The sequence below is a fragment of the Oncorhynchus mykiss genome, chromosome 1, assembly GCF_013265735.2.
Source record: "Oncorhynchus mykiss isolate Arlee chromosome 1, USDA_OmykA_1.1, whole genome shotgun sequence".
NCBI classification, from domain to species: domain Eukaryota; kingdom Metazoa; phylum Chordata; class Actinopteri; order Salmoniformes; family Salmonidae; genus Oncorhynchus; species Oncorhynchus mykiss.
The window spans coordinates 45,426,781-45,447,512 of NC_048565.1; the positions used below are offsets into that span (position 1 = coordinate 45,426,781).

The 20,732-nt window shown below is 42.3% G+C and overlaps 1 protein-coding gene across 3 annotated transcripts; it reads left to right on the forward strand.

Annotated features, from left to right (window-relative positions):
- The first annotated feature begins 889 nt into the window (after nt 1-889).
- On the forward strand, nt 890-19,633 carry LOC110523812 (fatty acyl-CoA reductase 1). 3 transcript variants are annotated; one of them, XM_021602869.2, is made up of 12 exons: nt 890-1,136; nt 6,341-6,559; nt 7,347-7,522; nt 7,764-7,943; nt 9,079-9,256; nt 9,367-9,411; nt 9,580-9,707; nt 9,805-9,872; nt 11,147-11,318; nt 14,912-15,041; nt 15,671-15,798; nt 17,041-19,633. In XM_021602869.2, the coding sequence occupies exons 2-12, from the start codon at nt 6,371-6,373 to the stop codon at nt 17,201-17,203; spliced, it is 1,557 nt and encodes a 518-aa protein (XP_021458544.1). In that variant the 5' UTR covers nt 890-1,136; nt 6,341-6,370; the 3' UTR covers nt 17,204-19,633. The 3 variants fall into 3 exon arrangements, with proteins under 3 accessions (XP_021458544.1, XP_021458526.1, XP_021458535.1); XM_021602851.2 differs by lacking the exon at nt 11,147-11,318 and adding an exon at nt 10,706-10,877 and having other exon boundaries at nt 893-1,136; XM_021602860.2 differs by lacking the exons at nt 890-1,136; nt 11,147-11,318 and adding exons at nt 6,127-6,201; nt 10,706-10,877.
- Nucleotides 19,634-20,732: the final 1,099 nt, after the last annotated feature.

Here is a 20,732-nt window from a genome sequence, read left to right on the forward strand (position 1 = left end):
CGGTTTTCTGCAAGACAGGAATGTCAGTGTTTTGCCATGGCCAGCGAAGAGCCCGGATCTCAATCCCATTGAGCACGTCCGGGACCTGTTGGATCAGAGGGTGAGGGCTAGGGCCATTTCCCATTGAGCACGGGAACTTGCAGGTGCCTTGGTGGAAGAGTGGGGTAACATCTCACAGCAAGAACTGGCAAATCTGGTGCAGTCCATGAGGAGATGCACTGCAGTACTTAATGCAGCTGGTGGCCACACCAGATACTGACTGTTACATTTGATTTTGACCCCCCCCTTTGTTCAGGGACACATTAGTCAATTTCTGTTCGTCATATGCCTGTGAAACTTGTTCAGTTTATGTCTCAGTTGTTGAATCTTATGTTCATACAAATATTTACACATGTTAAGTTTGCTGAAACTAAACGCAGTTGACGGTGAGAGGACGTTGCTTTTTTTGCTGAGTTTATGTACTTTATACATATTTATATATTATATATACAGTATATATGTAGTATATATGTTTTTCACTGTAACCGCCAACCACGGGAAGACCCAGGAGCCCTCTCTCAATGAGCGTATACAGCCAGCTGCTGCCATTCTGCTAATCATCAGAAGAGGGGAGGAGAGGAGGTAGGGGGCTGATATGGGTCACTGGGGGGCTGCCTTGATTGGGTAACTTATTCATTTAAAATATATATAAAAAACTTTATAGTAATACATGACACTGGTCATTTGTGTGAGTCAGGAGCTTGACCCAAGCCCATATGGTGCCTAAGTAACAAAAATAGTAAATTAACAATTACGTAATTTTTACAATTATTATAATTTATGCTGGGCGGAGGGGTAGGAAAAAAATAAAAAACGAAGCTCCAGGGCCTATTATTTCTTAGTCCGGTCCTGCACACTGTGTAAGGAACGCCCCGAATTGCAGTGTTCTCAGGTTTCAGGCCTTTTGGGCGGGTTTTAACTTGGCATTCATTCGTATAGTTGAGCTAGAACCTGGAAAGCCAGCCCGACCGTCAGCCGTCACGTTTCCTGTGCTCACAGTCCGCAGAAATAGAGTAATTGGGGAGCTGTAGCTACTCTTGTATCCGGGAGATACCTCTGTTTTAACGCAAGAAAACTCAGCCTCGTCCAGATTTCAGGTATATCCGTCTTTCACATGCTATTTTCTCTGGTTGCATTATATTTAGCGCTAAATGTTCAAAGATGACTGGGAATGGCTATCGTTCGTTAACGACGTGCGACAGCATGCCACGGAAGAGATGCGCAAAAGGGAGGGGTAGCTGGCTAACGTTAGCTAGCCAGTTAGCTAAATTATTTCCAGAAAGTGTTGTAGGTTTGTGTTACGACTCATTGAGGTCAATACTTTTCAGAAAGTGTTTGCATTTTCTTGTTTTGGTAGTGCTGTTTTTGCTGTCAGTCATTAGCTAACTAATGGGAATTGCTCACCACCACACCAAATAAGTTGACATACTAGCTAACGGTTAGTTAGTTAGCTGGCTGGTTGGCTAGTTAGTGTTCTTGCTGTGTGGGGTGACACGGCCACAAGTCGCTGCCAGTGTCTTCTTGAGCAAGTTTCGCTAATTGATTTGTGGGCTGTGGTGTTCAAGCTTAAAATCATTATCACCTTGTACGACAATGGCTTTCTTTCTAAATTCATATGGCGTGACACAGGATTTATTTTAGCCATATAATTTAAGCCACAAGTAAGTTGTCTGACTTTAATCGGGGTCACAAGATCTCCAGCCTTTTTCCATTTATGCCATTTGACATGTATTCCTTTAACTCATTGACGTGAGTGTTAGCCAAAATGATAGCCACCCCACCCCTTCTCTGATATTTGGACAGGTATAGCTGCTGGTCTATACTAGGCCAACATCACCTGCTCTTATTTTGAATCACTGCTGAGGTGGCCTTGTCAACAGCGTTCTCTGATCTTTGCAGAGGGGGGGTCTTACTCCATACGTTACCTTTTGCGATTTGTTGTTTTCACATCTCTCAAAATATTTACTACAGCATTCAAGTGCCAACTCCAGGGACATGCATGTGTTTTAATCAGTTATTCCAACAGGAGATGTGGTATCTGGGATCACTTGCTTTTACAGCAGTAGAGACTTGATCAAGGTGAATGCACTGTGTAGTTTACAGTGCTGTACGGTGAGACCCAAGGGATGTTAGGTTGTGTTATTCTTGGCTGGTGATCGTTTTCCTAGGTTGGCCAAAGAGGAGGATGCCAATCTCGGTCCCCCAAGGAGGACTGCAGAGTAGAAGCTGGATCTACAGGTGTAAAGGCTGTCTTGGTCAGTTGTCCCAAGTGAAATGGAACATTCTCTCCAGGGGTCCAAAACATTTTAATGATTCTGTAGCAGCAGCACTCTGTCTCAGTGTTTTTAGTGAAGCGCCAGAGTCTCCTTTGCACCGCTCTCATACCCATCTGATAAGCAAGATTACCTTTTACCTCCATTCCTCCAAAAATGGGTATCAGGTTTTTCCATGGTGGTGCTTTAGTGAATACAGTTGTTGCACACCAGTCACCAGGGATTTCTTGATGGCTTTTTATGTCCTTACTCTACAGTTGAAGTTTCTCTTTGTGATACCTGTTATCAAGTAGTTTATTTGGTTTATAATAAGCACACACGCATACAGTAGGCCTATATATATAATGTGAGGGAAGATGGCACTGCATGCCACAACTGCCTTGCCGCTTGGGCAGAGACACTGTCTCTGTTTGACAAGCTCACAGCTGTCACAGACTTGACACAGGCTGTTATTTACTGCATATAACCGATCTGCTCTGCCGCATTGACCTGAGAGAACCTATCCTGCACGTAAAAATGGCGCTCTGATCAGTGCTGTACAGTACCCGTATGCAAACAAATTGGTTTAAGTGTGCTGACGAACTCGAGGGATGCCTCTGGCACTGACGGTGGAACGCTGTTTCTGTCTGAACTCGGAATCAAATATGCTTCCCAAAAATAACATGGTCGCTGTGGTGAAACATTTATTTAGATGTATCCATGTAAACGGGATTATTAGGGTAATCGTTATTCTTACAAAGCATGTAAACGTTTTCATCAAACTATTATATTAATCTAACTATCCACAATAATCACATTGTGTGCATGTAACCATACTTAGTGTTTTAGTGTGAGGTTTGAGTGTTAAGTGTTTAATGATCTTGGTGGGTGATATCTGTTTTGAATAAGATATAACATTATCTTCTGTGTCAATCATTAACCAGTTATCTGTCTGAATAGCGTGATGTATCAACAGTAGCATGCCATCCACCCGGCCACTATCACTCAGATAAGACTAGTAAAAAAAAAAAAAATGGGCGTATTTAAACTCTTGAGTTTTAAAGATGCACTATGTAACTTTTTGGCCGATCTGACCAAATTCACGTATGTGTGCGAGTTCTATGCTTCCTGTTCTGAAGTTTAGTTTTTGCGTGTCTTCCTTTTGGTTTTGTACACATGCTTCAAACAACTGAATATACAATATTTTTGGTTATGGAAAATATATCTCTCAGCAGTTTCGACAATACAATCATTCTCTACACAATGACTGCTTGTTTTGTCACAAACTGAATGTAGGCAAACTACTCGAATTTTAGCAACCAGGAAACGGCAGTGCGACTTCCGCATAGTGCATCTTTAAGTCAGGCTCATATCTGGTTAACCGGATAGTAGTGATGCAATTTGATGTTGTGTAGAGAGAATTTCAATTGACTTTACTGGATCTTTGCCAGGAGTGCTCAACTCTGCTCTCTAGACCTTTCAGTAGATTGTGTGAATGAGAAGCAACTTTCATGAGAAAATAAAGTTTTAACCGTTAACCAGGTGTTATAGTAAAACACTTCAGCTCTGGTCTTCATTTTGACTTTTTTTTGCTAAAGTGATATATTTTGGTCTTTTTAGTAGTAAATCTAGCTGTTTGTTGTTCAACTTTACCATTGAAATCCCGATGTAGACTAGAGGCACTTTGAGAAGTTGCCTCTGTCATCTCAAGGGAGGGGTTCAGTATGAAATACACTCCCTTCTAGATGTGCTGGGTGGCACCAACTCAAGGCTTACTATAAACGCAGGTGACAGCGCACCTTATTTGGCAATGGTCTTGCTGAGTAGTGTGCAAATATATTTAGCATGATGCTTCCTTGACTAGACTACTGACGGTACACAAAATTCAAAAGGCATTAAGGCCTAGTTTCATACACCTGTGCTTTTTTTTAAGAAGGAAAAAAATACATTTAGGCAATAAGGATTGTACGTTTTTATATTTGTAGCTACATTCATAACAATAAATAAATGACCATGGTGTTCATGTCAAAATGCCATACAACTCCCCTTTCTGTGGCCTCCAATTGCTCTTAAATACAAGTAATACTAAATGCATGCTCTTCAACCGATCGCTGCCTGCACCTGCCCGCCTGTCCAACATCACTACTCTGGACGGCTCTGACTTAGAATACGTGGACAACTACAAATACCCAGGTGTCTGGTTAGACTGTAAACTCTCCTTCCAGACCCACATCAAACATCTACAATCCAAAGTTAAATCTAGAATTGGCTTCCTATTTTGCAACAAAGCATCCTTCACTCATGCTGCCAAACATACCCTTGTAAAACTGACCATCCTACCAATCCTTGACTTCGGCGATGTCATTTACAAAATAGCCTCCAATACCCTACTCAACAAATTGGATGCAGTCTATCACAGTGCAATCTGTTTTGTCACCAAAGCCCCATATACTAACCACCATTGCGACCTGTACGCTCTCGTTGGCTGGCCCTCGCTTCATACTCGTCGCCAAACCCACTGGCTCCATGTCATCTACAAGACCCTGCTAGGTAAAGTCCCCCCTTATCTCAGCTCGCTGGTCACCATAGCATCACCCACCTGTAGCACGCGCTCCAGCAGGTATATCTCTCTGGTCACCCCCAAGACCAATTCTTTCTTTGGCTGCCTCTCCTTCCAGTTCTCTGCTGCCAATGACTGGAACGAACTACAAAAATCTCTGAAACTGGAAACACTTATCTCCCTCACTAGCTTCCAGCACCAACTGTCAGAGCAGCTCACAGATTACTGCACCTGTACATAGCCCATCTATAATTTAGCCCAAACAACTACCTCTTTCCCTACTGTATTTATTTAATTTATTTTGCTCCTTTGCACCCCATTATTTTTATTTCTACTTTGCACATTCTTCCATTGCAAATCTACCATTCCAGTGTTTTACTTGCTATATTGTATTTACTTTGCCACCATGGCCTTTTTTTTGCCTTTACCTCCCTTATCTCACCTCATTTACTTACATCGTATATAGACTTGTTTGTACTGTATTATTGACTGTATGTTTGTTTCACTCCATGTGTCACACTCTGTTGTTGTATGTGTTGAACTGCTTTGCTTTATCTTGGCCAGGTCGCAATTGTAAATGAGAACTTGTTCTCAACTTGCCTACCTGGTTAAATAAAGGTGAAATAAAACTCATTGTATTGTTTCCCCATCTGCTATGACTGATTGGTGGCGTAGTCTGCTGAAACAGTTGGCTCAATGGTTGTGAGATCTGCATGTGGGATTAGAAATCTTTATTTGCCTTACAATATTCATCCCGTACACACACACACACACACACACACACTTCTAATTCTGAAAAGTGAGAGTGGTCGCCCTGGTAGTAGTAGGTTTTTATACAGTACCCAAGACCAGTCTGAGTTAATTTGAGCATTGAAAAAGAGCTACTGTGTAAATACTGCAGTAAGGGTTGGGTTAAATTGAGCCCCTAATCATCATTATTGCACTTTTTTCCCCCCCAACACCGCAATAAATGTGATTTAATTTGTATTTTTATTTTATTGTGCTCCATGGGGGATTCAAATTCACATCGCAATTGGCAATAATGTCAGGAACTCGGGCGTCTTACTAATTTGAGCTAATGGTGCAGACATATTTGCTCGCCATGCACAATTTTATTAGAGCGTATGCTTTAGTGAGAAAGTGTTGATCAGGTACAACAATGTTTACCCACTCCCAAAATGAATTCTTGTGAGCAATCCCCCCCACCCAATGTTTTTTGAAGGGGTTAGGCAAAGGCTGATATTGGAGTTGAGAGTTAACCTTTAAGTAGAGCTCTTGAGCCCGTCGCTCATCTTAATGCCTGTGTGGATTAGACGGGATAAGAGTTACTTACAACGGTGGCGAGGCTGAGTAAGATACAGGATATGGGTGCATTTTGTAGATGGAGTTTTTGTGTCTTAACTGGGGTCGTTGTTACTGGTGAAATTCTGTCCCGCAAGTCGGTAGATACTACAATAACTATGCTAACTATGATGTAAATCTTCCATAGGTTGAGGAGGGTTGGAGCACACCTGACAAAATGGTGACCATTCCGGAATACTATGAGGGGAAGAATGTGCTTATCACGGGGGCAACAGGCTTCATGGGAAAGGTCCTGCTGGAGAAGCTGCTGCGGTCTTGCCCTGGAATCAAAGCCGCGTATGTTCTGGTCCGGCACAAAGCAGGGCACGCTCCCCAGGCCCGCATCGCTGACATGATCAACTGCAAGGTGAGCAGAGCTGGAGAAGGATAAAGGTCTAATGGGGCGAGCCAAAAGGGGATGTCTGTGGGGTGATGGATCATACGTTCTTAACCGTTTGTTACTGGAGATCTAAAACCCAACAATGCAGTAACACTAAAAATAACAAGTTGGAAGAAAAACATGAGAACAACACGATAAAGTAAATAAGCATACTATATACAGGGTCAGTTCCAGGACCATATTTACAATGTGCTGGGATACTGGAGTGGTAGTTGGTTATGTATAGGGGTAAGGTGACATCAGGTATGTGAGTGGGTATGTTTGTGTAGTCAGTGTAAATGTATGTGCATATTATGCTCGTGAGCAAATAACGGCGTGTGTGTATTGAAGTATCAGTGTGTGTAGTGTGAGTGCAAAGAATAAAACATAAAGGTCAACTCAATCCATGCAGCCATTTTGTTAGCTATTTATCAGTCTTATGGAACGGGAATAGAAGACTTGATGCACCGGTACCGCACGCCATGCGGAAGCGGAGAGAACAGTCTAAGTTGTGGGTGGTTGATGTCTTAAACGATTTTCCGGGCCTTCCCTGTACCCCGCCTGGATAGCTGGGAGCTTGACCCCAGTGACGTAGTCTTATCTAAAGGGATTGCTTTCTTGGAGCGCTTTCAAACCAAAACACATCACTCCAACACATTGCTGTCATTAAAAAAACATTGAGTATGTTAATTTTGATCCTCTTATTGGCAGTGAAAGTAGCATGATTTGAGTATTACATTTTTTTTGCCAACTGTTGCAGCTGTTTGTATTTCAGCTTTTTGACAGGGTACGAGATGAGCAGCCAGACTTTGCTGAAAAGATAGTGGCTGTTAACAGTGACCTCACCCTGCCAGAGCTGGACCTGAGCACAGAGGACCAGGAAACGCTTGCTGACTGCATCAACGTAGTCTTCCACTGTGCTGCAACCATCCGATTCAACGAGCCTCTCAAGTGAGCCATTGTTTCTCTCCTAATGCTACTCCCCAGAGCTTTGCTGGACAATTCTGCAAGCTCAGATTTTTCTATAGGGAGATCTTGTCACTTGCTTCACCTGCAGAGAAATGACTCACTTCCTTTTAGTACTTAAAGTGTAGGTTATCATTCTAGAAGTATTTCTAACCCTTCTTGTGTACCTGCCCATTGGTTTTTAATATTTTTCATGTTTTATGTGACTTTTTTTCTTCCTTCTCAGAGATGCTATGCAGCTGAATGTTCTAGCCACCCAGAAGATGGTGGCTCTGGCCCACAGAATGAAGCACTTGGAGGTGTTTCTTCACGTGTCCACAGCCTATGCCAACTGTGACCGGACGCTCATTGAGGAAGTGGTTTATCCACCTCCTGTTGACTACAAGAAGCTCATCGACAGCCTGGAGTGAGTCCAAGAAATGTGACTTGTTTTTCATAACCCTTCCCATTGCGGACTTGTTACCTTGAAGTTATTTGCAGATTGGTAGAAACGGAAGCCATTTATTATTTTTATTTTACCTTTTATTTCACTAATCAAGTCATTTAAGAACAAATTCTCATTTTCAATGACGGTATTATTACGATGAATGTCAGTAATACTATATACCAAGAGATTATAGTAATTTACAGATAGGCATGTTTGACTAATGCATAAGCTTGGAATTTCTCAAGGGTTCCTCAATGCCGCTTCATGGACTGAAACTTCGTACCAACACAGGGAGCGTCTCTGATTTGAAACTTAATGCAGTTTGGTTACTGATTGAATGGCACTCATTTGTAAACTATTTAATAAGGACATTTGTTTTAGGTGGGACTTCTGACTTCTCTTGAAGGTGGCCCAATATGTAACCTATGGACAAAACGGTCACCAGTTGTGTAAAAGTTATTGTTCTGTTGTAATGTTTCCACCCTTAAGTATTATGAAAGGCATGTCAGAATCTCTTCAGAGATTTATGTGGGTGGGGCAGTTTTAAGGGAAGTTAATCTCTGAAATATGTGTTTGGTCATTGGCAGAAAACTGCAAATAACTGACCTTTTGTGTGGATCTTCCAGTTTTTTTTTTTTCCTTCTACAAAGCAAAGTAGCTTTTTTAAATGTTTTTGCTGTCATTAGGATTTTTTTTCAGTGTAAAATGAACTTTAAATGACTAAATCCAGATATAAAGTATGTAGAAAAGATAATGGACTGAATTTTTTTTAAAATAATCATCTTTGATAACTAAAAATCACAAATATAAGCTAGGCAGTCAGGGAGAAACTAAAATTCAAAACATGCATTCGGGAGAATTTGTGTCATGAAATAGGACCTCCATTGATTTAGTGATGTTTGAGTCACTCAGAGGGCATAAGCCATGGCAAAATGTGTGGAACTGCAGGAAATTGCTTTAAAACGGCAACATTTTGCCACTGGCCAACGGGAGGGCCTCTAAAATTGTTCTTCAGCGACTGCACCATTGGTCACTCCCATGGCCACACCCACCATCTAAGCTCAATTTTTATCCAGAAAAAACCCTGACTTCATTGTGTTTTCATATTGGTTAGGTGGATGGATGAGAAACTGGTCTCAGCAATGACCCCAGGGCTGATTGGAAAAAGGCCCAACACGTACACCTACACCAAGGCCATGGCTGAGTACCTGGTCCAGCAGGAGTGTGGAAACCTCAACGTGGCCATCATCAGGCCCTCTATAGTAGGGGCCAGTTGGAAAGAGCCCTTCCCAGTGAGTGTTCTCATGTACTGAGCAGGCTGTCTTTTAAACGGTAGCTACTGTAACTGACCATAGTAATTTAACTCTGTATACTGGTCATAACATGTTTTCACTCTTCTTAGGGCTGGATTGATAATTTCAATGGACCTAGTGGAATATTCATTGCAGTAAGTAATGGAGAAAAAAAAGTGTGCCGAGTTCTCTTCTCTTATGTAAAATGATCAGAGATCGGACCGCGATCATGACCACGTCAACATTGTGGCTACTCATTATAACCTGAGAAAGCACTTTCCGATGACCTAGTAATGAACCGGACACTTCTCTGCCCGATATAGGCAGGAAAGGGGATCCTGCGCACCATGAGAGCATCCAACAACGCAGTGGCTGACCTGGTGCCTGTGGATGTGGTCATCAATACCACACTGGCTGCCGCCTGGTACTCTGGCTCCCAGAGACACACCAGGTCAGTTGCGCGCGCGCACACTGGAGCTGGACGAATGATATGATTATGAAATGCAAATATTCCTTCCGGTTTCTATTGTCCCTTTTTGTGTCCACAGGCCTAAGAGCATATTGGTGTACAATTGCACGACGGGTGGCATCAACCCGTTCCACTGGGGTGAAGTTGGTATGAACCGCTTTCCTTATCTTACACCCGGAGTATATTTGGATATTTGTTCTCAGATGGTCTAACAAAGCAGAATGATAAATTATGATTATCAGTTTTGCTTCTGAGGGCACACCCACTCTTATAACTGTAGTGAGTGTGAGCAGGTTTTGGTTTACTCACACACTCTTTGGGGTATTAAACTCCCTGGATTAGTGTTTACTGTACATATTCTAGGTAAGCCCTCATTGAGTTTTCTTAACTGACCTGCCTAGTTAAATTTAAAAATGAATACATCTGAATGCTAGCCATCTGAGAAAGATCAACATTGTGCCAGGTTTAAAGGAAATTGGTGAAACAAATAACATGACTCATATGCTTGAATGAAAGTGTATCAGTCATAAATCCAATATTTGTTTAGTGCACTAAAGATGGATGGTATTTTCATAGTGCCATTTTGTATAGTTCCCTTTTAAGATGCTAACCCGGTGCGTTTGTTGTAGTAAATGTCAAATATATTTGGTCGATATTTGCTACTCATTTACCATTGATTGTGGTGCTGCTTAAATATTTCAGGTGAAATCACTTGTTTTTTTTGTAGCATTGCTTTTCTCCATTCATTAGGCTAACTTTGAAGTCTAGATTTGTGGTGTTACGTAATCTTCCCAGACTCCTGCAATAACTTGTACGGTTAAATAATAATAATGGTTCAAAAGCACTTCAAAGATATATTGTCTAAACTGAAGATCTGGCTTTGTTGCTGCTTTGTTGTATGCTTGTCGCTTAGCTTTTTCTCTCTACTTTGGAGAAATGAGTTGTGCCAACAATTCACCCTGTTGAACCTTTTCTCCTAGAGTACCATGTAATATCCACTTTCAAGAGGAACCCCCTCGAGCAGGCCTTCAGACGGCCCAATGTAAATCTCACAACCAATCACCTTATCAATCAGTACTGGATCGCTGTAAGCCACAAGGCACCAGCCTTCCTTTATGATCTCTGCCTCAGGATGACAGGAAGAGAGCCCAGGTAAATGACGCCCCGCTCGGTCACACCCATCTTCCTCCACCCCCCCCCCCCCCCCCGCGTTCTCGCTCAGTGTAGCCCAATGTGTACTGTACCTGTGACGTGATGCTTCTGTCCAGTGTCATGGGGGTAAGGGTGCATAAGCCACCCATATACCATTAGGGCTGGGTTCTGCACTCTTACCCCTCTCGGTGTTACCTCGACCATGTCCTGGCATTGAATGTCCTTGTTAAAGGGCTCCTCCCTCCTGTGATGTCATATTCTCTCTGCAGAGTACTGTATAAACATGACCTTCAAGACCAACCCCTTAGAGCAGGCTTTCAGGCGCCCCAATGTTAACCTGCGGTCCAACCCCTTTACCAATCAGTACTGGACCACAGTGAGTCACACTCTACCCGCCCTGCTGTATGACGTGTATCTCAGGGCCACGGGTCAGAAGCCCCGGTAAGGTCTACTACAGTGCCCGTGCCCTCTCAACCCCCTCTCCCCTCCACCACTGGGTGCTGGTTGTGTGGCATGGTGGGTGGGGAGGAAGCAACGCCTGGCTGTTTGCTCGACTTCGTGGACTCGGCTGGCTGCTGACAGGCTTCTGTGTCGTCATGACAAGCATGGGTTCCTGTCCAAAGCATGCTGCAATAATGTTTGAGTTATTTTATTTTGTCGCCCTTTTTGTTTGACCTTTCTGCCTGTTACTGCATTTGTACTTTTTTGATGCAGTTGGAACTATTTGGCTTTGGAAGTCATTTTTTTAAATGATTGTGGAATTACCTCCCTTTTTTTTAATTTTTGTCGCCATTTTTTGTTTTTCCTGAGCCATGCCGTTAAGTCCGGTGTTTTCCCAAATTAGGGGTTGTGTGAGAGACTCTGAAATAAAAAACAATCGTGCTTGGCTTGTAGAACCTGAGCTTACTGACCGCTAGATGCGGTTCTATTTTCTTCTTACAAATCTGCGTCTCTCTTGAAAGATTTAAGCTACAAAATAATGACCCCATCACTGAAGGATAAGACTCCCGGGAACACGTATGTGTCTTCTGTTACCCTCTCCAATGCCCACAAGTCGTGCATTACTCATTAGAAGAGTGGACAAGGCACGAAGTCAGACTGGGAGGGAGGGCATTATTAATGTTCTTTTCAACACAGATTATCATACAAAATGATTGCCTAATTTATCTTCTAAACTTCCTGATGCATTTCAGTCCCTTCAAACCATACTTTCAAAAGTACTGTCAGACCGGTTTTGTAATAACTGTCATAGCCCCAGTAAATAAAATACATTTTAAAAAGTTAACATTAGCCTTTGATTACATCACACTTTTTTTTTTACATGGTGGGGTTGCAGATAGGAAAAAAAATATACAATCAAAATTGGGTCTCAGGCCAGAAAGTTTGGGAACCCTAGCATTAAGTCTTCTGAAGTGACCTGGGATTGATCGGTCCTCATTCTTGTTCTCTACTCTTCAATAATCTCTCCAAATGAGAGGAACCAGTGAACTAGTTGTCCTTTATTAATTGGCCCATCAACACTTCTATTCCTGGTGGTCCTATTCCTGGGCTTCATGAAGCACATTGTGGGCAGAATGAAATGCACTGGCAGAAATTGATACGCTCGGAAGCCAAGGGCATATTGAATTAAAATGTATCAGTGAGTTGAGTGGGCCTACTCATAAACCCCACCTTTTTATGCATTTCATTATGCATCCAGACCACGGTTCAGTCTAAATCAAGTTTTTGTTACCTGATAGACAGTATTGATCCTCACAAGTTTACTGTAAAGCAGAAACATTTCAGCAATAATAAACTTCTGGTAACACATCTCAATTAGTGAAAATGTAACATTTTTGGTTGTCTGAAATGCATTTGGATTAGTATTCAACACTTTCTATGGGTGAAGTGAATAGATGGGTGTCTCACCCACTGAAAAACTAATAGCTTTTTAATGTTTGTCTTTCGAAATGGTCCACCATGCATGTTTTGTCACCTTCCTCTTGGAACACAATGTATCATGGAGGGGGAATCTGAGCTCTGATTACAAGCATGGTTGCTTTTGATACAATTTGGCATGGCCATTAATCCTCAAACCAGTTTGTTCATGAAACTTTCAACTACAATTAGTACATGTTTTCCTAATGACGACAATGTAATGGGTGCACGTTTTAAAACCTTAAGCTACTGGCAGTCAGACCATGTTCAGGTGCCCTCAAAGATTGGACAAGACCTCCATTTACATTGTGTTCAACATGCAGTACATTCAGTAAGTATTCAGACCCCTTGAGATTGTTACGTTACAGCCCTATTCTATAATGGATTTTTTTTTAAATGTATCTTCGGTCTCCACACTACCCCCTAATAACAAAGCAAAATCAAGTTTAGAAAATGTTGCTAATGTATAAAAAAAACATAACCGATCAGATTTACATAAGTATTCAGTACATTGTTGAAGCCCCTTTGGCGGCGGTTACAACCTCGAGCTTTCTTGGGAATCAAATGTATTTATAAAGCCCATACATCAGCTGATGTCAAAGTGCTGTACAGAAACTCGGCCTAAAACCTCAAACGGCAAGCAATGTAGGTGTAGAAGCACGGTAGGACGCTACAAGCTTGGCACGCCTGTATTTGGAGAGTTTCTCCCATTCTTCTCTGCAGATCCTCTCAAGCTCTGTCAGGGTGGATGGGGAGCGTTGCTGCACAGTTATTTTCAGGTCTCTCCAGAGATGTTCGATCAGGTTTAAGTCCAGGTTCTGTCCTTGAGAGGCCCAACCATTCAGAGACTTGTCCTGAAGCCATTCCTGCGTTGCTTAGGGTCATTGTCTGTTGGAAGGTGAACCTTTGCCCCAGTCTGAGGTCCTTAGTGCTCCGGAGCGCTTTCATCAAGGATTTCTCTGTACTTTGCTCTGTTCATCTTTCCCTCGATCCTGACAAGTCTTCCAGTCCTTGCCACTGAAAAACATCCCCACAGCATGATGGTGCCGCCACCATGCTTCACCTTAGGAATGGTGCCAGGTTTCCTCCAGACCTGATGCTTGGCATTCAGGCCAAAGAGTTCAATCTTGGTTTCATCAGACCAGAGAATCTTGTTTGAGTCCTTTAGGTGTCTTTTGGGTTGACTTCTGTCTGGCCACTGTCATAAAGACCTGATTGGTGGAGTTTGCGATGAGACTCGAAATTGAGCTCAGGTGCATCCTGTTTCCATTGATCATCCTTGAGATGTTTCTACAACTTGATTGGAGTCCACCTGCAGAGATGGGCGAACCTTCCAGAAGGACAACCCATCTCCACAGAGGAACTCTGGAGCTCTGTCAGTGACCATCGGGTTCTTGGGGACCTTCAATGCTGCAGAGTTATTGGTACCCTTTCCCAGAGCTGGGAAACAAATGTATAAAATATTATTTTCACTTTGTCCTTATGGGGTGGTGTTGTATAGATTGAGGATCAAAAATGTATTTTATTACATTTTATAATGAGGCTTGTAACAAAATGAGGAAAATGTCCACGATCTGAATAGTTTCTGAATGCGCTGTATGTCAACCTAACAATACTCAACCCAATGGAGACTGGTATGAGTTAGTGTAAATGAGCTTATAATGCTCGTATGCTTACTCTTACTGGTGTTCTATTTTTCTATTCTAGATTGTGCTGGATTTATACAGTTCTTTATTTTAAAGCTGTGAAGTGTGCAAGGGTCAGATGATTGCAAATCTAAGTTTCATCTGTAGCATTGACATACCCTAATCATTACTTTGGTAATGAATTGGCTTAGAGGGCACTTTTACCCTGTACAAAAATACTTTGAATAGGTAATTCTCATCTGTCGTTCCATCTTGTCTGCTTAACAGACCTCAATCCCCCTGGTCTGTCCCTCTCCACGTCATAATCCGAATCCAGTTGGCTGGGGTTACTTTCCAGCAGTTGGATATTAAAGCTCAGTGCCCGTAAGGGTAAAAGACGGCACTGTGCTGTCAGCTCTGTGCCATCTCCCCTTCTACCTCCTTAATACCTGTCTCTTCCTTGTTGCCATGGCGACCACCACTCCACGGCAGGATGATGAAGACCATCACACGGCTGCACAAGGCCATGATGGTGCTGGAGTACTTCACCAGTCATTCGTGGGTGTGGAACACGGACAATGTCACCATGCTGATGAATCAGATGGGCACTGATGACAAGAGGGTACGCTTTAGCACACCCACCAGTCACTGGCGCACACATACACTTGTAGGATGCACACACATACTTGTAGGACCCACACATACATGCATTGGTAGGACACACACACTTGTAGTGTGGCAGACACAGAAATGCTATTGAACAAATGGAGTATGTTTGCATTTGTAGTCTGAGCACAATTGAATAATTCAGCTTGGTTTTAAATGGAGTCATTGTGTTGGATAGTCAGGGCCTGGCTGAAATGTACAGTGGATGTACACTCGGTGGACAGTTTGTTAGGTACACCAATCTGTTCACGACAATGTTTGAGTCACGTGACCGCGGCTTACTATATAAAGCAGGAAGACCGGTATCGAGGCATTTTGTTACCGTTAAAATGAGGGACCTAGGTGACTGAGTGTGGTATGGTTCAGTATCACAGAAACAAGTGTCTAGGGTTTACTGAGAATGGTGCCGGTGTCTGACCCTGTACTGGATGGATATACCTAATAAACTGTCCACCGAGGATGTTGGTCCAACACACCAAGTTTGACACTTGAAGTTGTACTTTTTGTGTCAAATCTTCCTTGGTTCAACAAAACTTGCTCAATGCCCATCCTTACAGTATGAATTCCCTTTATTTGTTTGTCTAGATGTTCAACTTTGACGTGCGACAACTCAACTGGGCAGAGTACATGGAGAACTACTGCATGGGGACAAAGAAGTATGTCCTGAACGAGGCTGAGTCGGGTCTGCCAGCCGCACGCAAACACCTCAACAAGTAAGAGTAATGTCTCTACCTGCACATGTTATGTAACACAACTATCCTCTTATTGACAATTCCCAAGTGATCTTGAATATTTAATTGTAATGGCATTGACTTCGTGTTATTTTTAATTCTTTGATGCACACGCTTTTGTTTCCGAGGGTTAGCTGTTTGTTCACCAGCCCGCAAAGGGTAATAACCTATCCTCAACTGCCTGACTGTGTTAAAGACCAACACTTTACATGTTGCATTTGTTTTTGTTCAGTATAGATACATGCAGGTTTTCTTATGTCTGTTGCCCGTGAAGACTAAATGAACCCTTGCTCACCAGGATGTCATAAATTATAGAATGAATGCTTCAATCTAGTTGACATTGGTCAAGTTTTCTGTCATCTCTGCTTCTTTCACGGAACAAAGACTTGGACCGTGGAGAAAAGGCAATTACTATAAATATTTTCTGAGCAAAATGTTCAAATGACATCAGTTTGACCGGTTGTAAGGAAATAGAAAGGTGTGAAACCGACCCAACGTGTTTCTGATAAGATTTTAGTTAGACTTGGACATGTATTTTATTCTGCAGGAGTTGAGAGGTTATAGACCTACTGTCAGTATCCATTTTACCCATCTGAATACAGGATACAGTTCCCTTGACATGCCATAGGCCTATTTTAAGTCCCGGTCTAGTTACTGTGGAATTTGTATATCGCCTCTCAATCATCATACGCTACATAGGCACTGCCTTCATCCTCTTTTACCACTTCATCAAATCTTTCCCAAACATTACTTTTCTAGCGCCCCTTCTCCTTATTTTCAACTTTCTATTTTGCAGCTTTTCTCTTACTGTGTTAAACATTGTACTTTTTGCCTCCGTGGATCGACGTTAACGTTTTCTGCCCATTCCCAAAAGCGTTTGGTGACTTCATCGCCAAAGAATAAAAGCAAAACCTCGATGTAGCCTATAGATTTTTAAAAAATGGTGCTATAATTGTACATTTATGGATTATTTTTTGGGGGGTGTGTTTTTCTCTTTATTCAACCCGACCGCCAAACACCCGCCCTCCACGGAATATTTCATGACCCTAAAACCATGCATTACTAGCCCATATCTTTCTGCTTTTCTGGATCACCAGCAAAATATTTCCCTGGTATCCTCTGTTCTTCTAAAAGTAACGGGTAAAGTTCTACTTAAATGTCCTATTCCTTCCGTGAATGCCTGTTCACATGCAAGCTACCCAGGACATGTCATGTTTTTTTCAGGTTGAGGAACATCCGCTATACGTTCAACACGGTCCTGGTCGTGTTCATCTGGCGAGTGTTCATCGCGCGGTCCCAGATGGGCAGAAACATCTGGTACTTTGTCGTCAGCCTCTGCTTCAAGTTCCTGTCCTACTTCCGAGCGTCCAGCACCATGAAATACTGAGGCCACGTGGCGTGTTCACCCTGAACCTATCCACCCTCTCTCCCTCCTGCCCGGCCCGCCTGCGGACAGCTATGCATTGGACAATGCTCTTCAAACCCTGGGACTATTTTCAGTCACATCAAAGGGAGCCTTCAGGATTTTGGCAATGACGCCCTTTATCTACTTCCCTAGAGTCAGATGAACTTGTGGATATCATTTTTTTTTATGTCTCTGCGTGCAGTTTGAAGGAAGTTGATAACTAGTGTTGACTGGAAGGCTGGTAACTGCTAGCAACGCGAGTAGATGCCATACACTTTGTCATTGCGCTAACGCTAGTTAGGGTTGGCTGGTGAAACTACAGCTTACTTCCTTCATCCTGGATGCAGAGACTTATACATTTGTATCCATGAGTTCATCTGACTCTGGGGAAGTAGATAAAGGGCTTCATTGCCAAAATCCTGAAGGCTCCCTTTGATGCGACTGACATACCATTCATCCTACTGTATGTGATGTGTCCCCTTCCCTCTGCAGTGTGTTCCCTGGTGTGGGAGGTAGTACTGCATTCAACTGTGATGTAGTAAGCATGAATCCAACCAGACCCCAGGTCCTGTGACGCTCCCCTTGCACAGTGATGGTCAGACAGAATTGTCATCGATTTTTCTCGGTTGGTTGTCATGGTCATTGAGCTCTGCTTTGCTGACTGCCCCAGGGTGGTCAGGCGGTGGCTTTGACTAACGGTTTAGATTTTCTTGCTTGAATAGGGATGAAGGCACCCATGTGCTCTATGCTTGCTGGTGGCAATGACTAATTCCCAATGACATGATCAAGCACAAGTTAGATGGTAATGAGATGGCATTTTTTTACTGTGCCTAAAAGGTTTTGATTATCTTGCATCAGCTGTCCTTGCAGAGCTCGCTTTTTTATTTTTTTCTCTCCCTATGTTGCATTTAAGCCATTTCTGACTGGACTGTCTGCTTATGATTTCTGACCCAAATACCTCATCTCATGTAGCTCAGAACAGGCAACTGCTCAGAGGACTTGATGCTGGGGTCATCTGCTGTTCTTCACATTGGTTTTTTACTGAGAACAGCTTTTAGGCAAAGCTGCGCTGATCTATTTAAGTGTTTCCCCATGTTGCACAATGTCATGGGCATTTTACTGCCTGGAATTCAAGCTTTGATTACGGCTTTGCGTCACGTTTTGCCTGTTTTCTAGTTTGGGATACTCCATGCATGGGAGAGAACTCTCCTCTTCCAACCCTAAACTCCTTTTATCTTTGTCTTGCTATAACTCTCAAAGGTGGTCTTTATCCAATGTTGGCCTGGGTAGGTTGTGCACATGGGACATTTTTAAATGTTTGTACCTCTCCCTTTTTTAAATGTTTTCTTGTACATATTGTCTAAGATGTCAGACTGACAGCGCACTTTGTGGTTGTACATTGTATGTGTCCATTTGCCATATAGTTACTTATACCTACAAAACTCTATTTAGATCGACTTCAAATCTGACTTACAAAGTATTTTTATGCTATTAAAATGTTTCATGGCTTTTTATTTACTAAAGAAAAAAGCTTGAGGAAACTAATTCAACTGAACCTACTTCAGCTGCTGTATACCATTTTACATCCGTGATTTATTGCATCATGTTGGAAACTGTTGTCAGTTCTTTTTAAGTGTACAATGTTTCTGAATGTAGTAGTTAACACAGCTTGACTCATTGCACAGCTCACTAAAAAGCTACCTATGATTCCTGAATCCAAATTAAGTTGATACTGTAGTGGCTTGTATTTGAATATCGATGAACAAGTTGTCATGTCCATTGTAATAACTGTTTTGAGCAGCACATGTTGAATGGTATCCTTGCTTTTGTCGTCCCTTTTTCCTTGTGGTGTTGGATTTGAAGAATTTAGTGTGTAACAGTTGTTTATTTCTGCTATGTGGCTTTGCTATTCGTACTGTAGTATTGTTACACTTGTGAAGCCATGGAACAGCAAATTCGGGGTTTATGAACTTGCAGTGCCAGTGGTGAAGTAAGAGAGTGGAGCAGACCCTCTACTACTTCAGATTGTTAGGGATCCATGTTACTGGGTCATTCTAATGGTCTTTATATTGCACATCTCTAACATTTACATTCGTTCTGGTTTTACAGCATATCACAATGCCCATCTGGACTGACATATGATTTAACATATTCCTCTTGCCTTTTGTCTGCCTGCCAAATCTTTGTCTTTTGTTGTCCTTTTCCCTCTTATAATTTTACAATGTAGTCTTGCAGAAAGAACTGTCCTATAAACCAATTTGTTTGCCATGACCCTCACTGAAGTCTCCCGAGGATGCGCTCTACAGTTTGAGGGTTTTAAAGTAATTGCCACTGTAAATGTAAAAATAATAATCAATGGGTGCCTTTTGTTTGTAAGCCAAAAAGAAGGAATAAACTGTTAAATCCTCTGTGCGGGAAGTTTTGTTCTTGAAGCTCAGTATTTTATGTTGTTGGGTGGAAAAATAACTCCCCATTAACATGGCTTTGATCGTACAAGATTTTTCTCACTCCAATGATCACTCCTTGGTAGAGAAGAGCTGGTAATACTGCTTGAGCATTCCAGTAATGCCTTCGGTTTAAGTACCAGGTACAATCAGCAGGGATGGGCAACTTTGATGGGGTGGGGGCCACATCAAAATCTGAACTTATCATGAGGAGCCACAGTGACTCGCGGATCTTCTTACCCACACGTGCAGTCAGCCGGCCCTAAGTTAAATTTGGTTTTCTGCCCCAACAACGGAGAGAAATGTTAATTCTATTCATTTCTTGCAATTCTACACATTTTGCCATGGGGTGTGGTGAGAAATGCAAATTTACAGCTAATTTCTTAAAAATCTCCATGTTTTGCCATGGGGGGGGGGGGGGGGGGGGGGTCAGGAGTTGCCCATCCCTGAGCTAGAGAGATAATAAAGCTTAGCTTTATATAGACGTCTGACTAGAATCTTTTCATGCTTAACAGATCTCCCTCACCACTTAGCATACCAGACATTTTGTCATGTTTCTCTGATTCTGTTCAGATGATGGATTTAAGTTTTAACACTGCCAGCCAGGATTTGGTCCCCTAATATCAGGTTCACCAGGACTTCTAACTGGCTGTGCCAATTCCTTGGTTTACCGTTGTCACCTAGAAATTTGACCCAAGAGATTCTGCTATGATATCATTGCCCAGGGGAGGTTTTGTTTTATGTGCAAAAGAGTTGATACTGCGCAGGACTAGAACATAGACAATTATTTACTGTACTTAGCTACAGTAGCTGACTGAATTAAATACCTGCCCTAGAGGAATATGTAATTTAGTGACTTACATACTTACATAATTTTCTTATGGTTCGACTTGAACACATGACCCTGGCATTGCTAACACCATGCTTTTACCACCTGAGCCACCAATAAGGCTGCCAATGTATTTAAGGTATTCATAGAATTTTCCACCAGGGGATAGAAGTTCAAAATCAATATTGCATTTGAACTTAATTTCTTTGTATTGAGGCAAATGGTGTATTTCTTTGTG

What these genes read in the sequence shown, in the direction of transcription:
- LOC110523812 (XM_021602869.2), top strand. Translation starts at nt 6,371, where the DNA reads ATGGTGACCATTCCGGAATACTATGAGGGGAAGAATGTGCTTATCACG. An exon ending in GTTGGAAAGAGCCCTTCCCA is followed by an intron (nt 9,257 to 9,366) that starts GTGAGTGTTCTC and finishes CACTCTTCTTAG; the next exon opens with GGCTGGATTGATAATTTCAA. An exon ending in GTTCCACTGGGGTGAAGTTG is followed by an intron (nt 9,873 to 11,146) that starts GTATGAACCGCT and finishes TTCTCTCTGCAG; the next exon opens with AGTACTGTATAAACATGACC.